This window comes from Lemur catta, chromosome 18, assembly GCF_020740605.2.
Source record: "Lemur catta isolate mLemCat1 chromosome 18, mLemCat1.pri, whole genome shotgun sequence".
NCBI classification, from domain to species: domain Eukaryota; kingdom Metazoa; phylum Chordata; class Mammalia; order Primates; family Lemuridae; genus Lemur; species Lemur catta.
Window position 1 is genome coordinate 40,221,283 of NC_059145.1, and position 21,459 is coordinate 40,242,741.

At 38.5% G+C, this 21,459-nt stretch overlaps 1 protein-coding gene across 5 annotated transcripts in view; it reads left to right on the top strand.

Moving 5' to 3' along the window:
* Window positions 1-21,459, top strand: part of MAP4 (microtubule associated protein 4) — a 191,313-nt gene that overhangs the window by 110,946 nt on the left and 58,908 nt on the right. For 3 of the 5 annotated variants that reach the window (XM_045530360.1, XM_045530363.1, XM_045530362.1), the window contains 3 exons: window positions 12,323-12,445; window positions 17,487-17,600; window positions 20,906-21,040. In XM_045530360.1, coding sequence (XP_045386316.1) covers window positions 12,323-12,445; window positions 17,487-17,600; window positions 20,906-21,040 — 372 coding nt within the window. The remainder of the gene's footprint in view (window positions 1-12,322; window positions 12,446-17,486; window positions 17,601-20,905; window positions 21,041-21,459) is intronic. The other 2 variants (XM_045530361.1, XM_045530364.1) reach the window with 1 other exon arrangement.

Genomic DNA, 21,459 nt, shown 5'->3' on the forward strand with positions numbered 1-21,459 from the left:
CCAAAGCACTAGGATTACAGGTGTGAGCCACTGTGCCTGGCTTCCTTTTGCTTTTCTAAATGCAGATCACTTTCCAAGGTATTTGGTGTATAGTGTGAATTTAATAACTCACATCATTCAATGATCTTGTGATAATTTTGATAGTAACTTATTTATTGAATACTGTTCTGTGCTATGCAGTGTGTTAGGTCCAGAGCTGAGAGGAAGACACACAAAGCCTCAAGTGTAGCAAGATGCTGTTTATTTGAACATCTGGATGCAGACAGGTGGAGAGTGAAAAGAGGGTCCACACTGAGGGAGGGGAAGCTTTGGGTTTTATAGAGGGTTTTTCTGGAGGGAGTAGAGTAACTGGGCCAGAACAGCCTCTATAATAAATTCTTTTCAAATAATTCCTGAGACGCCCGATAAGCGTCTTCCATACCAGCAGGGATAAGGAATGCAAGTTCCCCTCTTGAATTCCATTCCTTTATCTCCCTGGGGGTCTGGCAAAGGCTATGTGCCAAATACAGTGATCTAGACATTATGAAGAAATAAGTAGTAAAAGCACAGTCTTTTTAAACATATTCATGAATTTACATGTTAACACATGAAATAATGAAATTTTTTATGATGAGCATAGAATAATTAAAGGTTTTAAAAAATTTAATAGACTAATAGGAAAACATATGGTTAAGGACTAAATTGTTTCCTAGTAGCAGTGAATGTTAAAAGAGCTAAGAAGAGGAAAACAAGCATTAAAAGTCATCAGAGAGGATCTGTTGTAGTTGTGAGACCCAAGTCATTTCTTTGGGAGGTAGATTAGGGAGGAGGCATTTCAAGCAGGGAATCAGTGATCTCATGAGCAAAGGCACAAGAGTATAATGGAGCATGTGTTTTAGCCTATAAGCTATACCAGCCTACCCAGAGTATGGCTTTCCTGTTGGAATGGTAGGGAATTAGAGCCTGATGTGGGTTCATTTAATGGGTGAGGAAGGGCGTTTGATTAGCACCCATCATTTGCAGTATTATTCTGTGGGAAACTTTTGTGTTGAAGCCCTAAACAAATTGTCTTTATTAATTTTGAAATAGATGGGTAGGTACACCTTCTCTAAATGAGATATGATGTGAAGATTGGTGGAATGTTCTTTTATTATCATAATCCTAGAACTGAACAAGTATCCTTAGAGATCATTACTGTGACCAAGAGAGATAAAAGGGCTGTCCCAAATTTACACGGTTAGCCTGTGGCAAAGCCATGGTCAAGAACTCAAATATCTCTGCTGATGCCCTTCTCTGTGCTTGTTTGCCTGGCCTTCTCTTCCGTTCTTCTCCTTTCTCTTTCCTTCTCCTTCCCTCCCTACCCCTCTCCCTCCCTTCCTTACCTATGTATAATAATAAAAGCAGAAAAAAGAAAAACTGTTCTTGAAGGTACCCAAAGGTTTTGAGACTGTTGTTGAGTCAGTTACAGATTAGCTCCTAGCTTCAACCTCAGAGCATCAGCAAAAAATCTTTCTCCTATAATTTTCTGATTAATTTCTGTATGATAATCCAGAATTAGGGTGTTTTATTACATTTGGGTTTTTGTAATTCGAGAACTGAGACATTTATTAATCCTACAGACAGTAGAAACAACTTTTTTTGAGACAGGGTGTTCTTTGTCGCCCTGGCTAGAGTGCAGTGGTGGAATCATAGCTCACTGCAACCGCAAACTCCTGGGCTCAATTGATCTTCCTGCCTTAGCCTCCCAAGGCTGGTGCCACCGTGCCCAGCTAATTTTTTTTTTGTGTGTGTGGAGATGGCGGTCTCACTCTTGCTCAGGCTGGTCTTGAACTCCTGGCCTCAAGCAGTTCTCCCACATTGGCCTCCCAAAGTGCTAGGATTGCAGGCATAAGCCACCACACCCAGCCAGAAACAACTTAACTGTTTTTTAAGAAGTGTTTATCCAAATTTGACCACCTTTTTGTCTCCCTTCCTCCATATGCCACTTGTGAACCTTCCCAAGGGCTCTGTGATTTGTTCTTTGATTCATTGTAATTTTTCTGGCTTAGGCAAGTAACAAGTACTTCCTTCTATCCAAAAATGCAGAGTTTTTTGCGTAAGTTATTTTATCAGATTTTTGAGGAATATAAAGATGAATGGATAAACAGGGGTCTCAGAATTAATTTTAAAATTAAAATGGATTTTAGAAATTAAGTACACAACTTTTTTTTTTTTTAATCTAGATGAGTAGTCTCTGACTCTCATAGCCTCAAGGTCACACCCAAAGTTACTTGGCAGAGCCAAGATTAGAACCTAGATCTGATTTGTAATCTAGGTTTCTTTCTTTAACATCCTATTTCTTTCTGGTTTAGATTGCCTTTCTGTCCTGTGATGAGATCTTCAGACAGCTATAGACAAAATGTATATGTCCTAGTTTTTAGAGGTTTCCTCGATGTAGCTACCATTAGAAGAACTAGGCATTGTATATGTGTGGCATTGTATATGTGTATGTTTTGTTGACTGCCTTTAGCTAGATTTTTTTAACATGTAAAGTTTTTAGAATAATACCTTGTCTATAAATCTCTCTTTTCTCTGTTCTTTCTCCTCCCCCTTGTTTCTCTCTTTCTCTACTTCTTTCTGTTTCTCTCTCACTCTACCTTTTTCCCTCTGTCCCAGTCTCTCCTTTGTCCCCTTTTGTCCTCCCGTAGTCTTTAGCTCCATTCTCAGGCAGTCTTTTGCAAGGTGGGAAAGGTGGCCGCTGGCAGCCCAGGCACATCCTTATGGTTAACCATCTAAAATATCTGTATATCAAATTTCTCCAAAGGACTTTTGCAGGGAGTTAGCTATGCTCCCAGCAAAAATCAGGTCCCTTTGGCAGGGGTTGTTGCAAGGGATAAGGAAATATAGAAAATAGAAAATAATAGAATATACAAATAAAAGAATACACAGAGATGAAAGTATGGTTTTATAGATTTTATAATAGTTGGGGGATCAGGAGACCTCCAGCATTCCTGTGAGCTATGAGGCCCCGAGTGAAGTCCCACATCAGTATTTATTGGTACGGTGATCAGTTGCCAGGGATAACAGATTTACATAATAACAGGTAGTTGGTTTTAGGTTAAAAGTCTCCCAAAAAGCTTTTAGAGATCCCTTAATTAACTCTATCTACGTGAGCAAACGGTTACAAAATCTTTCTAAGACAAACTTCAAAGTCCTAAGATAAAATTATCACTTAGCAGAAAGGTTAAACAGAAGTATAGTGGCTCTATATTTCTTTATCTAGTTTTTGTTGACTGAGACAGGTACTCAGGAGTGAAGCAGGAACTGTCCCTTAGGCTAATTGCTTTTAGCTGCAGGTGTCTGTCTGTCTGTCTGTCGGGCGGCACTCTTTGATCAGTTCTCACCCTGTGGCCCCAGGCCAAGCTTTGTCTACAGAAGCTCAGGTGCAAGCCAACAGGTCTGAGACATAGCGACAGGTCTGAGACAGCGTCACGTCACTGTCACGGCGGAAAGCGCTGCTGACCAGTGAGATGCCCTCCTGAGGCAAGGCAGCTTTTGATATGTGAACTAACATGTTCACATATTCATTCAGGGCAAAGGTCTGCAAAACTCCTGAAATCTTATATGCCTCTATAGGAGACGTCTTTATAGAGGAACAGACTTTGAGCCTGTTTGTATCACAAGTATATTCCTTTGGTGAAGAAAGCAAAGCACCGTGATTGACAGCTGCTCTAGGACCAACTAGAGGGGAATAGGGTAGTTCCCATTTAAGGGGATGAAAGCAAGACAAATCTTGGGTTCCACTATATTTAACCTTTGAAGCTATAGGTGCCCTCCATAAATGTGTTCCAGCCAAAGTAGTGTGCTCCTTATTTTTCCATTCTTGCCCATGGCCCACTTTGTCTCATTCTCAGTCTCCCATCTCCATTTAATTATATCCTCCTGACTATCTTTCCAGGTTCAATTAAGGTCAAATCTCCTACAGGAAGTATTCCTAGATCATCCGATGGCCATATTATGTGGCCATTATTTAAACTTATATAGTAGCACTTAGTACCTGCTATTGTAGACTTTTATCCTATGTAACCCATAATGGTTGTTGCAGGATTAGCAATAAATTTCTAAACACCTTCACATGTCCTCTCTCAACCTTAATTAAGTAGATAAGGCAGGTGTTAGGAAAACTGAGACGTGCGGAGATTTGCATCATTGGGCATGTCTTAAGTCCTCAACTAGACTAAGACTTGTTTCTTTGTTTTCATAGTGACTAAGCACAATGTAATGGTGGTGATCTAAGCTCCGTGAGAGCAAGACCTTTCAACATTTGGTTTACTACTATATCGCTAATGCCTGGAATAGTGACTGGCACATACTAGGTGCTCAAATTGATAAATAAATTATCTGGACAGATGTGGCATGGTTTAAACTTTAGGGTTTTAGGCCAGGCGAGATGGCCGAGGTGGGAGGATCACTTGAGCTCAGGAATTTGAGACCAGCCTTAGCAAGAGCAAAACCCCGTCTCTCTAAAAACAGAAAATTAGCCAGGCGTGGTGGTATGCGCCTGTAGTCCCAGCTACCCAGGAGGCTGAGGCAGGAGGATCGCTTGAGCCCAGTAGTTTGAGGTTGCTCTGAGCTAGGCTGATGCCATGGTACCCTACTCAGGGCAACAGAGTGAGACTCTGTCTCAAATAAAATAAAATAAACTTTAGGGGTTTGGATTAGGTAATCCTCTAGGTGCTTTCCACTCTAAAGTTCTAAGGTTACCATTGAAAAAAAACAGGGAAAGAACCAAGGTATGAAAGAGAAGGGGTCAGTGATGTAATTTTTTTTGTTAATAATGTGTAAATTATGAACAGCCCTAACGTGGCTTATAAGAAAGCAGCCAGTTAATCATTTAGAGTAAAATAAGGTAAATCCAACTGATTTTTTTCTTGTTTTTTCTATTACTTTTCTTGGAGTCCCCATGAGTGATCCAAATCTTGAACACCAACAGGATACAGTAGATAGGAAAAGAGACTAAAACGTATTGAAAAGATGGAAGTTTGGCTGGGGGAAAGTGGGGTGCAAAAATCCTAATCACTTTTTTTTAATTATTTCAAATTTCATGGTGCTGGTAATTCAGAGCTGCCTAATCATCAGTGGGTTAGTTCTTACAGTCTTAATCTCTCTCCTGAGAATTTTACACAGTGCCTTAGTCTGTCATTTCAGTCAGCCTTGAGATTACTTCTCCAGCAGTGTCTAAAAACAAATATATGACCTATATAATATTGGCCCTACATGTCTGCTGAAATGATGATGAGTACATACAAAGGATTACAGAAAATTAAATTACATAATTAACCCAATTCAACCATAGTCAGCTCTGGGGAACTTACTTGTGTTGAAATGCCATTTAAGGAAGCTCTCTTAAAGCTAAAGGAGAGGCTGGGCGCAGTGGCTCACGCCTGTAATCTTAGCCCTCTGAGAGGCCGAGGCGGGTAGATCGCTCGAGGTCAGGAGTTCGAGACCAGCCTGAGCGAGACCCTGTCTCTACTAAAAATAGAAATAAAAATTATCTGGACAACTAAAAATATATAAAGAAAAAATTAGCCAGGCATGGTGGCGCATGCCTGTAGTCCCAGCTACTCGGGAGGCTGAGGCAGTAGGATCGCTTAAACCCAGGAGTTTGAGGTTGCTGTGAGCTAGGCTGACGCGACGGCACTCACTCTAGCCCGGGCAACAAAGTGAGACTCTGTCTCAAAAATAAAATAAAATAAAATAAAATAAAATAAAGCTAAAGGAGAGACAGAATAGCGAAAGAACACTGGGGAGTTCCAAAAGGAGGTGGTGGGTGAGTGGGGACTTTGAAGGGTTAAAGACGATGCATTTAAACTTCTGGGAGTGTTAGACATACATTTACAGGACCCACATTGTAGGATCTTTAAGTCCCCTCTGCAGCATCAGGTAGTAAACTCCATATCTGAACTGCACTGCTATGTTGTTGTTGTTTTTCTCCCTGGTCCCAAGTTGTACCTTAACAGGGGGCATATTTACTTTACGCTTTCGTCATTTATTAAGAGTTGACATAGGGAATAACCATATGTAGAGAATCTTTATATACATCGTAAACTATTATTCATGAAAGACAATTACTATAAGTTTTCATCTTAAAAAGACACTTGTGACAAATAATGCCTAAAATTAGGGAAAAATCTTTCTTTTGAAGAATTGATTACTTCCTTTTCTTATAACTTGCAACATACGAAGCCTCTCAGGTATGTGCAGGACAGCTCCCATGATCTCCAGAGAGAAACAACTCCTATTAGAGGTTCAGGTTGACACATAAGACTTAGGAGTCTTTGTCATTTACAATGTTAACTCTCCCCTCAACAAATAAATTTCTTGGGGATCAGGAGTTTTGCTTATGTAAGAATAATTTTAGTTATAAAATGATAATTTAAATATCTTCATTGAAAATATCGTCCATTCTTACAGTCATGAAAAATATCTTGCAGTCATGAAAAATATCTTGCATTTCCATTCTTGCAGTCATGAAAAATATCTTAAAACCTATAGATTTATTATGCTTAAATAAAAACATTTATAGAGAAAAAGTCTTCAGACCTATTCTAAGATTCTTTTGGGAGATTCTCCTGAAGGAACATTCTGAGGAATGCAAAATCTAGGAAAAATTATCTTGTTTCATTCCTTAACTCTTTCCCCAAACCACTTGCGCTGCTTGAAATCAGATTTAAGTGGTTCTAGGCCGGGTGCGGTGGCTCATACCTATAATCCTAGCACTCCGGGAGGCTGAGGCGTGAGGATTGCTTGAGCTCAGGAGTTCGAGACCAGCCTGAGCAAGAGCGAGACTCCGTCTCTACTAAAAAGGGAAAGAAATTAGCCAAACAACTAAAAATAGAAAAAAAATAGCCAGACATGGTGGCCCGTGCCTGTAGTCCCAACTACCCGGGAGGCTAAGGCAGGAGGATTGCTTGAGCCCAGGAGTTTGAGGTTGCTGTGAGCTAGGCTGACACCATGGCACTCTAGCCCAGGCAAGAGAGTGAGACTCTGTCTCTAAAAAAAAAGATTTAAATGGTTCCATGAAACATGAAAATAAAGGGAAAACTTCAAGTGGAAAATTTACACCTAGAGGCAGCCTGATGAGTTGGCTAGTAATAAAGAAGGGATAGTATTGCTACTTCCCTTGCAGTTTGCCTTGAGGTTAGTAGTAGGTGAATTAACCATGGGTCATTTTATAAGTACCCTGTGGCTGAGCCTTATCCTCTTCCCAAGTGCATCTTCCTAAAGTCCTGGTCTGTTTCTCCAGCAACAAGGCAGTGGAGAAATTTCAAACTTTAGTACTATGACTATACAGACTCTCAAAACTTCCTTCCGGACAGGCACAGTGTCTCATGCCTGTAATCCCAGCACTTTCGGAGGCCAAGGCAGGAGGATTGCTTGAGGGAGGCCAGCCTGGGCAACATAGTGAGGCCTTATCTCTGAAAAAAAATTTTTTTTAATTAGCTGGGCATAGTGGAATGTGCCTGTTAGCTACTTGAGAGGCTGTTGCACAAGGATCACTTCAGCTCATGAGTTTGAGGTTGCAGTAAGCTATGACTGCGCCACTGCACTACAGCCTAGGCGACAGAGTGAGACCCTGTCTCCAAAAAAAAAGGAAAAAGAAAAACAAAAAAACACAACTTTCTTCAGAATTCCTTTTTCACATCACTTCAATGCCCTTCTTATCCTCCCTTTTCCGGAAAAGTTCATAGCCCCTAACAAGGTATATACTGGAAGTAACTTGGAGTCTAGACTTTTTTAAAAACATAGCTTTATTGAGGTGAAATTTACCCAAAGAATTTACCTATTATAAGTGTACAAGTAAATGATTTTTAGTAAACTTACAGAGTTGTGCAATCATTACTGTAATCCATTTTTAGAACATTTTTTACTGCCCTAAAAGTTCCCTTGCTCATTTACAAAATCAGTCCCCATTCTAATCTACAGACTCAGGCAACCACTCATCTGTTTCCTGTCTTCATAGTTTTGTCTTTGCTAGAAATTTCATGTAAATGGAATCATGCAATATATATTCTATATTTTGCTTTTCTCACTTAATCTAATGCTTTTGAGGTTTATCCATGTTGTAGTATTTATCAGTAGTTCATTCCCATTTACAGCTGAATGATATTCCACTGTATGTGCATATCACATTTTGTTTATCTAGTCACTGGTTGATAAACGTTGAGTTGTTTCCAGTTTTTAGCTATTATGAGTAATGCTGCTGTGAACCTTCATGTATTAGTCTTAGTGTAGACATGTGTTTTCATTTCTCTTAGATAGATACCTAGGCATGAAATTGCAGATCATATAGTAAGTCTACATTTAATATTTTAAGAAACTGTAAAAGTTCAGAATTAAAACCCGTAACGACCTTCAACAATGGTGCCAGGACAAATCAACAGGGGAAGAATAATTTTTTCAGCAAATAGTGCTGGGACAACTGGATATCTATATGCCAAAGAGTGAAGTTAAGACTCCTACCTAATAACCATATAAAAAAACTAATTCAGGACAGGCGTGGTGGCCCATGCCTGTATGCCTAGCACTTTAGGAGGCCAACATGGGAGGATCGCTTGAAATCAGGAGTTCAAGACCAGCCTGAGCAAAAGTGAGACCCCCGTCTCTACCAAAAAATAGAAAAAATTAGCTGCTGGAGGTTGCACATGCCTGCAGCCCCATCTACTCAGGAGGCTGGGGCAGAAAGACCGCTTGAGCCCAGGAGCTTGAAGTTGCAGTGAGCTATGATGATGCCGTTGCACTCTAGCTGAGCAAGACTGTGTCTCAACTCTGTCTCAAAAAAAAAAAAAAAAAAAAAAACAAAACCCAACAAAAAACTAATTCAAAATGGATCATAGACCTAAGGCAAGAGGTAAAAGTATAAGACTCTTAGAAGAAAACATAGGCATACATTTTTGTGGCCTTGAATTAGTCAATGGTTTCTTAGATATGACACCAAAAACACAAGTGACAAAAGAAAATTAGACTTCATCAAAATTAAAAACTTTTGTGCTACAAGGATACTGTCAAGGAAGCAAATCTTACATCTCAATATTAAAAAGACAAATAACCCAATTAAAAATGGGTAAAGATAGCTGGATGTGGTGGTATGCCTATAGTGCTAGCTACTCAGCAAGATGAGGATCTCTTAAGCCCAGGAGTTCAGAGGTGTAGTGCACTATGATCACACCTGTAAATAGCCACTGCACTCCAGCCTGGGCAAGACCCTGTCTCTAAAAAATAAAATAAAACAAATTTAAAAAGGGCAAAGGGTTTAAGTAGACATTTCTCCAAAGAAAACGTGCAAATGACTGATAAACACACTAAAAGATGCTTAACATCATAAGTCATTAGAGCAGTGCAAATCAAAACCACAATAAGATATTTCATACCTCCATCTAGATGGCTAAAATCAAAAAGACAGTTAATAACAGTTGTTTGTAAAGATGTGGAGAAATTGGAGTCCTCATACATTGCTGTTGGGATTGTAAAATGATACAGCCATTTTAGAAAATAGTTTGTTCCTCAAAATGTCAAACATAAAGTTGCTATATGACCCAGCAATTCTACTCCTAGGCACATATCCCCAGAATTGAAAACATTATGTCCCCACAAAAAACCTCTACATGAATGTTCATAGCAGCATTATTCACAATAGCCAAAAAGTAGAAGCAACCAAATGTAAACTGATGAATGGGTAAATAGTGTGGTGTATCCACACAAGGAATATTATTCTGTTTGGCTATTAAAAGGAATAAAATTCAGATATATGCTACAACATGGATGAACCTTGAAAACATTGTGCTAAGTGAAAGAAGCCAGTCACAAAAGACCACAGATTGAATGACTACATTTATATGAAATATCTAGAATGGGCAAATCCATAGAAACAGAAAGTAGACTAGGTGGTTGCCAGGGGTTAGGGGGTAGTGGGAAAGAAGAGTGGGTATGGGATTGATTTCTTTTTTGGAGTAAAGAAAATGTTCTCAAGTTAGGTAGTGGTGATGGTTGTATAATTCTGAATATACTAAAAAACACTGAATTCTACACTTTGAGAGGGTGAATTTTGTGGTGTGAACTATACCTCAATAAAGCTGTTATTTAAAAAATAAAAAGAAATCAACAAACTGTTTTCCAGAGTATTTGTTCCATTTCACAGGAACTGGAATGTAAGAGGCTTCTAGATTTTTTTTTTTTTGCCTGGATACAGAGTCTCCTTCTATCTCCTGGGCTAGAGTGCAATGATGTCATCATAGCTCACTGCAACCTCAAACTCCTGGGCTCAAGTGATCCTCATGCCTCAGCCTTCTGAGTAGCTGGGACTACAGGTGCATGCCACCAGGCCTGGCTAGTTTTTAGATTTTTTGTAGAGACAGAGTCTTGCTATGTTGCTCAGGCTGGTCTTGAACTTCTGGCCTTAAACAATCCTGCTGCCTTGGCCTCCCAAAGTTTGATAAGCCACCACAGCCACCTTATTTTGCCCATTTTTAAATTGAGTTGTTTATCTTATAATTGTGTTATAAGAGATTTGAATCTCTTCTGCATACAAATCTGTTAGTCTGATTTATAGTTAGTGGATATTTTCTCCAAGTCTGTAGATTCTCTTTTCATTTTCTTAGTGAAAAGCAAAAAGTTTTAAATCTTGATGATGTTCAAGTTATCTATTTTTTCTTCTATAGATAATGCTTTTGGTGACATGTCTAAGAAATCTTTGCCTAATCCTAGGTCACAGAGATTTCCTCCTGTTTATTTTACAGGTTTTTAAAGTTTTAACTCTTACATAAGGTCTTTGATCTATTTGGAGTTAATATGTGCGTGTGGTATGTCAACCTAAAATAATCAAAAGGGTTAGAATCTAGTTTAAAGAGAGTCTATTCAAACACAAAGTTTGAGGACAGGCTGCCTAGAAAGCACAGATTCCAAAGAATAGAAGTAGTGTTCCAAAGTACAGACTTTGGGGTCATTCAATATAGACAAGATTTAGGGAGGCTTAACAGAATTTCAGCATTTTTTCTACGTAAAAATTAATACATAGTTACAATGATCTAATTAGTCGAGGTCATCTTTTTCTTTTGGGAAGGGTATATTAAACATTTCACACTGAAGATATAACAGTCATGGGAGTCTTGGGCACCATCTGGTTTGAGTTAGGTATAGGACAATAAAGGAGGCAGTTAATCTATAATAAAAATCAGTGATTAGAAATGGAGAAGTCTGACCTCTGGTGTCTCCTAGTCATTTATAGAACAAGAGCAATGAGGGAGAGTTAATCTACATCTAAGAAGCAGAATTGCAAGCATGCTATGTGACTCAGTCTCCAGAGCTTAACTTCCCCTTGGCATAATAAATGTAGAGGGTCCTAAAATTTTATTTTCTTTTACTGGTATGAGGTAAGTGTCATTTCTATACCATTGTTGAAAAAAACTATCCTTTCCTTATTGAATTACACTGGCACCTTTGTTGAAAGCCATTGACCATAACTGTAGGTTCCTTTCTGAACTCTTCTGTTCCATTTATCTAAGTGTGTGGTCAATACCACACGGAGTTGGTACATTTATAGTAACTTTTAAATCAGGTAATATAAGTCCTCCAACTTTATTTTTCTTTGAAATTGTTTTGGCTATTCTAGATTTTTTTGCATTTCCATATAAATAAAATAAGCTTGTTAACATTACAAAAAAAAAATCTGCTAGGATTTTAACTGTAATTTCCTGAATCTATTGGTCAGTTTGAGAATTGCCATCTTAACAATATTGAATTTTCTATTCTAGTACATGGTACATCTTTTCACTTATTTAGGTCTGGCTTTTTTTGAATTCCAGCGCCCAAAATGGTTGCTTTTGACAATTTTACCCTATTTTATACTTGTTCTTTTGTGGTGAGAAATCACTACCCTCTTCATGCCTATATAACCAAAAGCTGGTTGTAGTGTTTTTTGGCCTTAATAATAACCTTATGCTTCCAGTACTCTATTTCCTTTTATCATTTATGTATGTACCTATGTACTTAGAGATGGTATCTTGCTATGTTACCCAGGCTGGAGTACTGTGGCTATTCACAGGTATAATCATTGCACATTACAGCCTGGAACTCCTGGGTTCAAGTAATCCTCCCACCTCAGCCTCCTGAGTAACTGTGATGACAGGCCTGCACCACTGCGCAGAGCTCCTTCTATCTCTTTTTTAAAAAAAGGTTTTCTTGAAAGGCATGAGCTAGATATGATTGTGTTATATTGTACTAGCTGTAATACTTTGTAGAAACTTCACTCTAATGGAGGAGAAAACAGTGGTGTCTTGTAACTTTAGTTTCCTGTTTCTGCTATAAGGGTCTCCAACAGAATTTCTTGAAGAGAAAATGGCCTACCAGGAATATCAAAATAGCCAAAACTGGCCAGAAGATACAAACTTCTGTTTCCAGCCCGAGCAAGTGGTCAATCCCATCCAAACTGGTAAGTACTCACTTGCCTTTAACTGTTGAATTAAGCTATGACATAAACAGGAAAAAGCTACAACCACTACTGAGAACACTTTAGCCCAAATATAGCTCATATAGCACAACCAAGGTATAATTATTTCCCCTGAGCATTCAATTGACCCTTTCTCTTCCCCATTTATCCTTTCATCTGAGACACTTAAATGTCCTCTAGTTCTCTGTTCTTCAAAGCCTATTTTGAATAAAAATTATCTGAAATTCATATACGTTGATGACTAAAGGATCAGTAGTACCTTAGAACTTTAAATTCTTACAGAAAGAATTATTACAGTAATAACAGTACCATTTGTTAAGTGCCTGCTTTGTGCTAGGCACAGTTCCAGAGCTTTTATATACATACTGTGTTTCTTACCTAACTCTGCCAGATATATAAAATCCTCTTTTGACAGAAGAGAAAACTGACTCTTAGCCAATTTCTATCTGTAGTTGCCCAGAGCCAGAGGTAATATAATAGGAGGAATGAATTGCAAAAGTCCTCAAAGGGGTAGCATTGCTACTTCCATGTCAGTCAAGTTGAGAGCTCAAGTTGTTTGTTTCCACCTATATGTGGCTTCTTTTTTGCTAAATAGCTTATAAGATGCTCATAGTTGGTTCCAAATGACCTAGTACTTGATGTTCTGTACCGTTCTTCAATTACTGGCTTTCCTAGATACGTGGTTATTTTTTTTAAAAAAAGCTATATTGAGATATACTTCACATACCATGTAATATATCCATTTAAAGCATACAATTCAGTAGAATTTAGTGTATATTCACTTATACAGTTATCACCAGAGTCAATTTTAGAACATTTTTATCACTTTGTACTCTTTAAATATCACCCCCATCTTCCTATCCAGCCCAGCCCTAAGCAACCACTAATCTGCTTTCTGTCTGTTAAGTTTGCTTATTCTTACTGTCATTTCATATAAATGAGATCATATTATATATGATCTTTTTTGACAGGCTTTTTTCACTTAGCATAATGTTTTCAAGGTTTATGTATTTTATGGCATGTGTCAGTACTTCGTTTCTTTTTATGGACACATAATATTCCATTGTATAGATATACCATATTTTGTTTATTTATTCCTCAGCTGATGACATTGAGTGGTTTCCATCCTTTTTGGCTATTAATGAATAATGCTATTGTAAATATTGTGTACAAGTTTTTGTGTAAACATACTTTCTCATTTCTCTTGGGCATATATGCCTAAATCAGAATTTCCAATCATGTGGCAATTTTAATCATTTAAGGAACCGCTACACTGTTTTCCAAAGCAACTGTGTCATTTTACATTTCCACCAGTAATTTGTGAGGTTTGCAGTTCCTCCACATCCTCACCAACAGTTATTTTCTCCTCTTTTTAAAAATTGTAGCCAGACTGCGCACAGTGGCTCACACCTATAATCCCAGCACTTTGGGAGGCTGAGGCAGGAGGATCACTTGAGGCCAAGAATTTGAGACCAGCCTGGGTAACATAGCAAGACCCTGTCTACAAAAAATAAACTAGCTAGGCATGGTGGTGCACCTTATAGTCTTAGCTACTCAGGAGGCTAAGGCAGGAAGATTGCTTGAGGCCAGGAGTTTGAGGTTGTAGTGAGCTCTAATGATGCCTCAGCATTCTAGCCCAGGCAACAGAATGAGAGACCATGTCTCAATAATTAATTAATTAATTAATTAATTAAAATTTTAGTCAACCAAACTGGGTATGAAATGGTATCATGTTGTGATTTTGATTTGCATTTTCCTTGTGACTAAGGATGTAGAATATCTTTTCATCTTTTCATCTTTTCATGTGCTTATTGGCCATTAGTATATGTTTTTGGAGAAATGTATATTCAGAGACTTTGCCCATTTTTTAATTGGGTTATTTGTCCTTTTGTTGTTGTGCTATGAGAGTTCTTTTATTTTTATTTATTTATTTGTTTGTTTGTTTGTTTGTTTAGAGGCAGAGTCCCGCTCTGTCACCCTGGCTAGAGTGCCGTGGTGTCAGCCTAGCTCACAACAACCTCCAACTCCTGGGCTCAAGCAATCCTTCTGCCTCAGCCTCCTGAGTAGCTGGGACTACAGGCATGCGCCACCATTCTCGGCTAATTTTTTCGATATATTTTTAGTTGTCCAGCTAATTTCTTTCTATTTTGTAGTAGAGACGGGGGTCTCACTCTTGCTCAGGCTGGTTTCGAACTCCTGAGCTCAAACAATCTGCCCGCCTCGGCCTCCCAGAGTGCTAAGATTACAGGCGTGAGCCACTGCGCCTGGCCAAGAGTTCCTTATATATTCTTCATACTACATCCTTATCAGACTTGTAATTTGCAAATATTTTCTCCCATTCTGTCAGTTGTCTTCTAACTTTCTTGAAAGTGACATTTGATGCATAAAACTTTTAATTTTGATGAAGTCCTATTTATCTATTTTTTGTTGTTGTTGCTTATACTTTTGGTGGTATATCTTAAGACTCTGTTGCAAAATCCAAGTTCATGAAGGTTTACACCTATGTTTTGTTCTAAAAATCTTAGTTTTAGCTCTTACATTTAGGTCTTTGATTCATTATGAGTAGATTTTTATACATGGTGAGAATTATGGGTCCAGACTTATTCTTTTGTATGTGGATATCCATTGTCCTATCTCCATTTTTCAAAAAAACTATTTTCCCCATTGAATGATCTTGGTACACTTGTTGAAAATCTGTTAACCAAAGACACATGGTTTTATTTCTCAATTCTTAATTCCCTTTTATTGATTTGTATGTCTATCCTTATGCCAGTACAGGTTGAGTATCCCTTATCTTAAATGCTTGGGACCAGAAGTGTTTCAGATGTCACATTTTTTCAAATTTTGGAATATTTGCATTATATTTACTGGCTGAGCACCCCAATCCAAAAATCTGAAGTGCTCCAATGAGCATTTCCTTTGAGCATCATGTCAGCACTCAAAGTTCCAGATATTGGAACATTTCAGATATCAAATTTTCGGATTTTGTGTGCTCAGCCTGTGCTACACTGTTTCTTTCGGTAAATTTTGCAATTGGAAATGTTCCTTTTTTCTTCTTTTTCAACATTGTTTTGGCTATTCTGGGTCCTTTGTAATTCCACATTAATTTTAGAAGCAGCTTTTCAATTTCTAAATAGAAGTCAGCTGGGATTCTGATAGGATTGTGTTGAATCTGTAGATTAATAATTTGGGGAGTATTGCCATCTTAATAATATTTAGTCTTCTGATCCAAGAACATGTAATGTTTTTCCAATATTTATATTCTATTTCTTTTAATAATACCTTAAATTTTCAGAGTATAAGTTTTACGCTTACTTTGTTAAATTTAGTCCTAATATTTAGTTCTTTTTGATAATATAAATGGATTGTTTTCTTAATTTCATTTTCAGATTGTTCATTGCAAATATATAGAAATGTAATTGATTTTTGCTTATTGATCTTATATCTCCCAACCTTGCTGAATGCATTTATTAATTTTAATCATTTTTAAGTGGACTTCTTAGAATTTTCTATATATAATTTTCATGTCATCTGCAGATACACTTTTACTTCTTCCCTTCTAATCTGGATGTCTTTTATTTATTTTTCTTTCCTAATTGCCCTGGCTAAAACCTTCATTACAATATTGAATAGAAATGGTTTGAAGGCAGGGTGTGGTGGCTCATGCCTCTAATCCTGACACTTTGGGAGGCTGAGGTGGGAAGATCCCTTGAGGTCAGTAGTTTGAGACCAGCCTGAACAAGAGCAAGACCCCATCTCTACATAAAATGGAAAATTTAGCTAGACACACGTGCTTGTAGTCCCAGCTACTTGGGAGGCTGAGGCAAGATGTTGGCGTCAGCTCAGGAGTATGAGGCTACAGTGAGCTGTGATCACACCACTGCATTCTAGCCCAGGGATGGAGTGAGACCCTGTCTCAGAAAAAAAGTTTGGAATTTGACTTAAAAGTCTGGAAAAATGAGAGGTCTAGAGGGCTGGAGTTAAACATTTGGATGTCATCAACCTATTGATGGAATTTTAAACTATGGGATCAGATGAGAGGGAATGTAAATAGAGAAAAGGCCTGCTCTTCTCCCCATAATGACTCAGTTCTTCACTTCTCAGCTTAAGTATTTGCCAGGAGAAGATCTTCTTGACTTGAACCAAAATATACCCCTCTGCTAAATGTTCTCATCCCTGACCTTGTACGTCTTTGAGTTTTTAGAGCACACTGGGTCTGCCACGTGGTAAGCACCCAATAAAAAATTGATGACTAACTGACAGAACGCTGTAGAAATGATCCATTTCTGCATGTAATTTAGCAGTCTGCCATCCTGAGTGCAAACCATACAGCACTTACTCTGATGCTTTAAGCATCCTATTTTTCTTCAAGGGACATGTGAAAGGCAAAGTAAGCAGCAGCTACCCTAAACCATATAGAACTGGAGAGAATGAGTATTTATAATCTCTCTCATATTCTATCTCCCCTGCTTTTCTGAAGAAGCACTGGGGCCTCCTCTATCCCCAACACTTTCTCAATTTTGCCTTCTGCTTATTCATACTCCCTAAATCCTAAAATTCCTTACAAAAAGGATGGTATAGCTGCCTCAGAGCCAAGGAAATAAACATTCTCTCAAGGTCTGAGCTTTTATGCAGCCTTAAAAGGTGCCTTAAAGAGTGATTCATTAGCATCACTAAGGAACACAGTTAGAAATGCAGATTCTCAGGCCTAGCAGTCCCTTCTCTTTTTTTGTGGAGAGGGGTCTCAGTATGTTGCTCAGGCTGGTCTCAAACTCCTGGGTTCAAGCAATCCTCCCACCTTGGCCTCCCAAAATGCTGGGATTACAGGCATTAGCCACTGCTCTTGGCAAGTGAATATTCATTGATTCCCTACCATGTGCAGTCACATTTGATCTCAACTTATTTAAGTTGCTATTGACAACATATATGTAGCTAATAGATATTTATCATAGGATAATAAGAAATCTTAATCTTTCTAGTTGCATTCACTAGAAATGAATTTTGTATTTCTTCTTTATTCCAGATGCCTTTAAGAGGCACCATGATGATGGCCTGGAAGATTTGTTCTTTGTCTCCAGCGGAATAGCCAATGCTTCAACATTTATAGGACAAAATGATCCACTGAAAGATAGTTATGGTATGGCTTCTCCAACTGAATTTATTCTGTAGGGAAGGAAAAAAAAATTTTTTTTCTGCCCATCTTGGGTTTATTGGCTGGGGCCCCTATAACAAAAGACAGATTAAGGAGAAAAAAAAACAAACTAAAGTTTAACGTGTGTATTTCATATATACATGGGAGGCACTTAGGGAATGGGTAATTCTGCAAGAGGTGGCTTTAGAACTCCACCTTATATACGGAATCTTCAGCAAAGAATGATAAAAGATTTTTGAGAAGTGACAAGAAAAACGAAAAGGATTTTGAGTCTCTAGGGGCTACCAATTGTAGAAGGCACATAAATGGTAGATAAAGGCTAATTAGGAAAGTTCATTATATAGATTCCTGTGGTGCCATCTTGAGGCTTCAGCTCAAAATAATACTTATGCCAAAGTGGCATATTTTGGGATGGCATATTCTGGTCTTCTGCAATTCCTTAACTCCAAATGATAACAAAGGAGAGAATTCACAGTTAGGCTATTCCAGGACTGCTGACTGTCCTCTCATAGGACCTTGAGTCCTATAACCTCGGGCCAGATTCTGTGTCTACATTTTATTAGCTCATGACCTTGGGCAAATTATTTACTCCCTGAACTTTGGATTTTTATCTATAAAACTGAACCAGCACGGCTGGTTGCGGTGGCTCACGCCTATAATCCTAGCACTCTGGGAGGCCGAGGCGGGTGGATTGCTCAAGGTCAGGAGTTCGAGACCAGCCTGAGCAAGAGCGAGACCCCCCCCCCCCCCCCCCCCCCCCCCGCTTCTCTACTAAAAATAGAAAGAAATTATCTGGCCAACTGAAATATATATAGAAAAAATTAGCCGGTCATGGTGGCACATGCCTGTAGTCCCAGCTACCCGGGAGGCTGAGGCAGGAGGATCACTTAAGCCCAGGAGTCTGAGGTTGCTGTGAGCTAGGCAGATGCCACGGCACTCACTCTAGACCGGGCAACAAAGGGAGACTCTGTCTCAAAAAAAAAAAAAAAAAAAAAAAAACTGAACCAGCACTAATTCCTAACTTAAGGGTGTGGTAGGTATAACAGTTTAGTGTCTGGTACATAGTAAACATTAAACAGATCTTAGTTATCAATAAATACTAGTATCCCCATTCCTGGTTTTGTGTAACTTTTAGTGTAAATGTGGCCAGGAACTTACTAACACATCATTCGAACAATGCTTATAATTTTGTATTTGTAAAGATCCTGGCTAATGATTTGTTTTCTTTTTTGAGACACAGTCTTGCTCTGTTGCCTGGGCTGGAGTGCATGAAACAATCATAGCTCACTGTAGCCTCTATCTCCTGGGCTCAAGTGATCCTCCTGCCTCAGGCTCCCAAGTAGCTGGGACTGTAGGCATGTACCACCATGCCTGGCTCATTTTTTTTTTTTTTAAATTTCTGTAGAGACGAGATCTCACTATTACCCAGGCTAGTCTCAAACTCCTGGGCTCAAGTGATCCTCCTGCCTCGGCATCCCAAAACGCTAGGATTATAGGCGTGAGCCACTGTACTAGGTCTAATGATATGTTTTATTTATGCTTTTCTATGGACTGAAGATCCCTTGGAAAAAGGATGTTAAATGAGTTGACTATTGATGTTATCCATCTAATCTCCTAATACTTTTATGCTGGCTTTGACTTCTGTTCTTTGAGCTCACTGATGAGTCATCTACTTGCACAGACTTTTTTCCTTATAGCATCTTTCTTTGCTGCCTCTATATTTCCTCTGCTTTTCCCCAGTGTAATCACCTATCACTTTTTATGCAGACCACCCAAGTAGTCTCCAAATCAGCCTTCCTGCTCCTTTTTCCCCCTTGGTAGGGGGAGGGTGGTATCATTATGTTGCCTAGGCTGGTTTTGAACTCCTGGCCTCAAGCAGTCCTTCCACTTGCCTCAGCCTCCCAAAGCACTGAGATTGTAGGCATGAGCCTCTTCACCCAGACCCTGCTGCCTTTCCTAACCCATTATGACTATACCTGCTACATTGATCCTTTTGAACTCCTGTCTATATTTATCTTCACATTTCCAGAATTAAGACTTCAAGGCCAGGGCAGTAGCTTATGCCTGTAATCCTAGCATTCTGGGAGGCCGAGGTGGGAGGATCACTTGAGCTCAGGAGTTTGAGACCAGCTTGAACAAGAGCAAGACCCCATTTCTACTAAAAATAGAAAAAAAAAAAAAATTAGCCTGGCGTGGTGACAAGTGCCTGTAATCCCAGGTACTTGGGAGGCTGAGGCAGGAGAATTGCTTGAGCCCGGGAATTTGAGGTTGCTGTGAGCTAGGCTGATGTCACGGCACTCTACCCAGAGCAACAGAGTAAAACTCTGTCTCAAAAAAAAAAAAAAAAAAGGACTTTAAAAGACACTATTTTTCCCCCCCGCTTCCAGTCTAAATTTCTCTGGCTTTCAAGATTCTTTTTTCTTTCTTTCTTTCTTTCTTTTTTTTTGTTCTAATCCTATTTTCACTCTCTAATATGCAAGATCTATTTGAATCAAACTGATCTCATAGTTTCAGAAACATTCTCATCCTGTTGACACCTTTATGCTTTCCTTTGCTCATTGTTATCTTTGAAATTGACTACCATCGCTTCTATTTCTGATCTTGCTTCTCCTCTGAAGCCTTTTGTGATTATTCTGGTTGTCATGGTTGTTTTTGAAATCTTATAGCACTTAGTCCATACTATACAGTATATGTTATTTGATATATGTCTACCTTACCTTTCTAGCTAAATTGTAATAATCTCAATGGCAGAGACCCTGTGATATTAAATCCTCTGTTGTGTCTGACATAGGACAGCATAATAATCCTCTTACATTTGTCTAGTTTTCAATATACAAGGTATTTTCATAAAATTGTCTTCTGATGTTGGGAAAGGAGGTATTAATCTCATTTTACAGATGAAGAAATTAAGGTTTACAATTCCCCCTTTTTTCTTTTTTTCCAAATACACACATTGGAAGAAATATAATTCCTTACTATACGTTGTAGTACAGTGATTGTGGTGTTGGAACTAGAGCTCAGTCTTTGGTATTTTGAATCTTTACAATACCCTATAGAAGGTAGCCAATAAATGTTGATTAATGGTGCTACCAGGATACCTCCTGTTAACAATTAGCCAAAACCTGAAGAACGTCAGTAGTGTTTCCTTTAAAACTTTTGTGCTTTGTTTTTTATTGATCCTAGGTCTGTGTCTTCATGGCAGTATACACAGCTGATCTTAAATATCAAATGCATTTTTTTTCAATGTTGATCAAGTTTCAAAAATGTGTTTGTTTGTGTTTCAATATTAGGTATGTCTCCCTGCGACACATTTGCTCCTGCAACTGCTGTACCTCAGGGGTGGTCTGTGGAAGCCCCAAACTCTCCACACTCAGAATCCTTTGTTTCCCCAGAGGCCGTTACAGAACCTGTGCAGCCAACTGCAGGTAAATTATTAGAAACCTCCTTTATCAGTTAATGGTTGGACTATTGATCAATATAAATCATCACATGTATTTTTTTAGTAGTTTACAGCAAATATAGGTAAACATTTTAGAACTATCACAAATTTTTTTAAGCTTATATTAGTGATATCACAGCTGAGGGGATTAAATTGTAGTTGAGATACAACACCTGGGGTTAATGGGCAAAGAAAATTCTTTTTAAATTCAGTACAGATTTAGAACTCTGGGGTTTTCTTGATAAGGATGGATGACTGACCTGCTCTCCCACAAGTTCCCTTTCTAATGCTAATTCTGTACCTGTGTTATTTTTTTAAGCCTATGTGTTATCTCCTTTACCTTTTCTACTACTTAATCCTCCTGGTATCTTATATCTTATTTTAAGTGTTGAGTACTATCAAAAG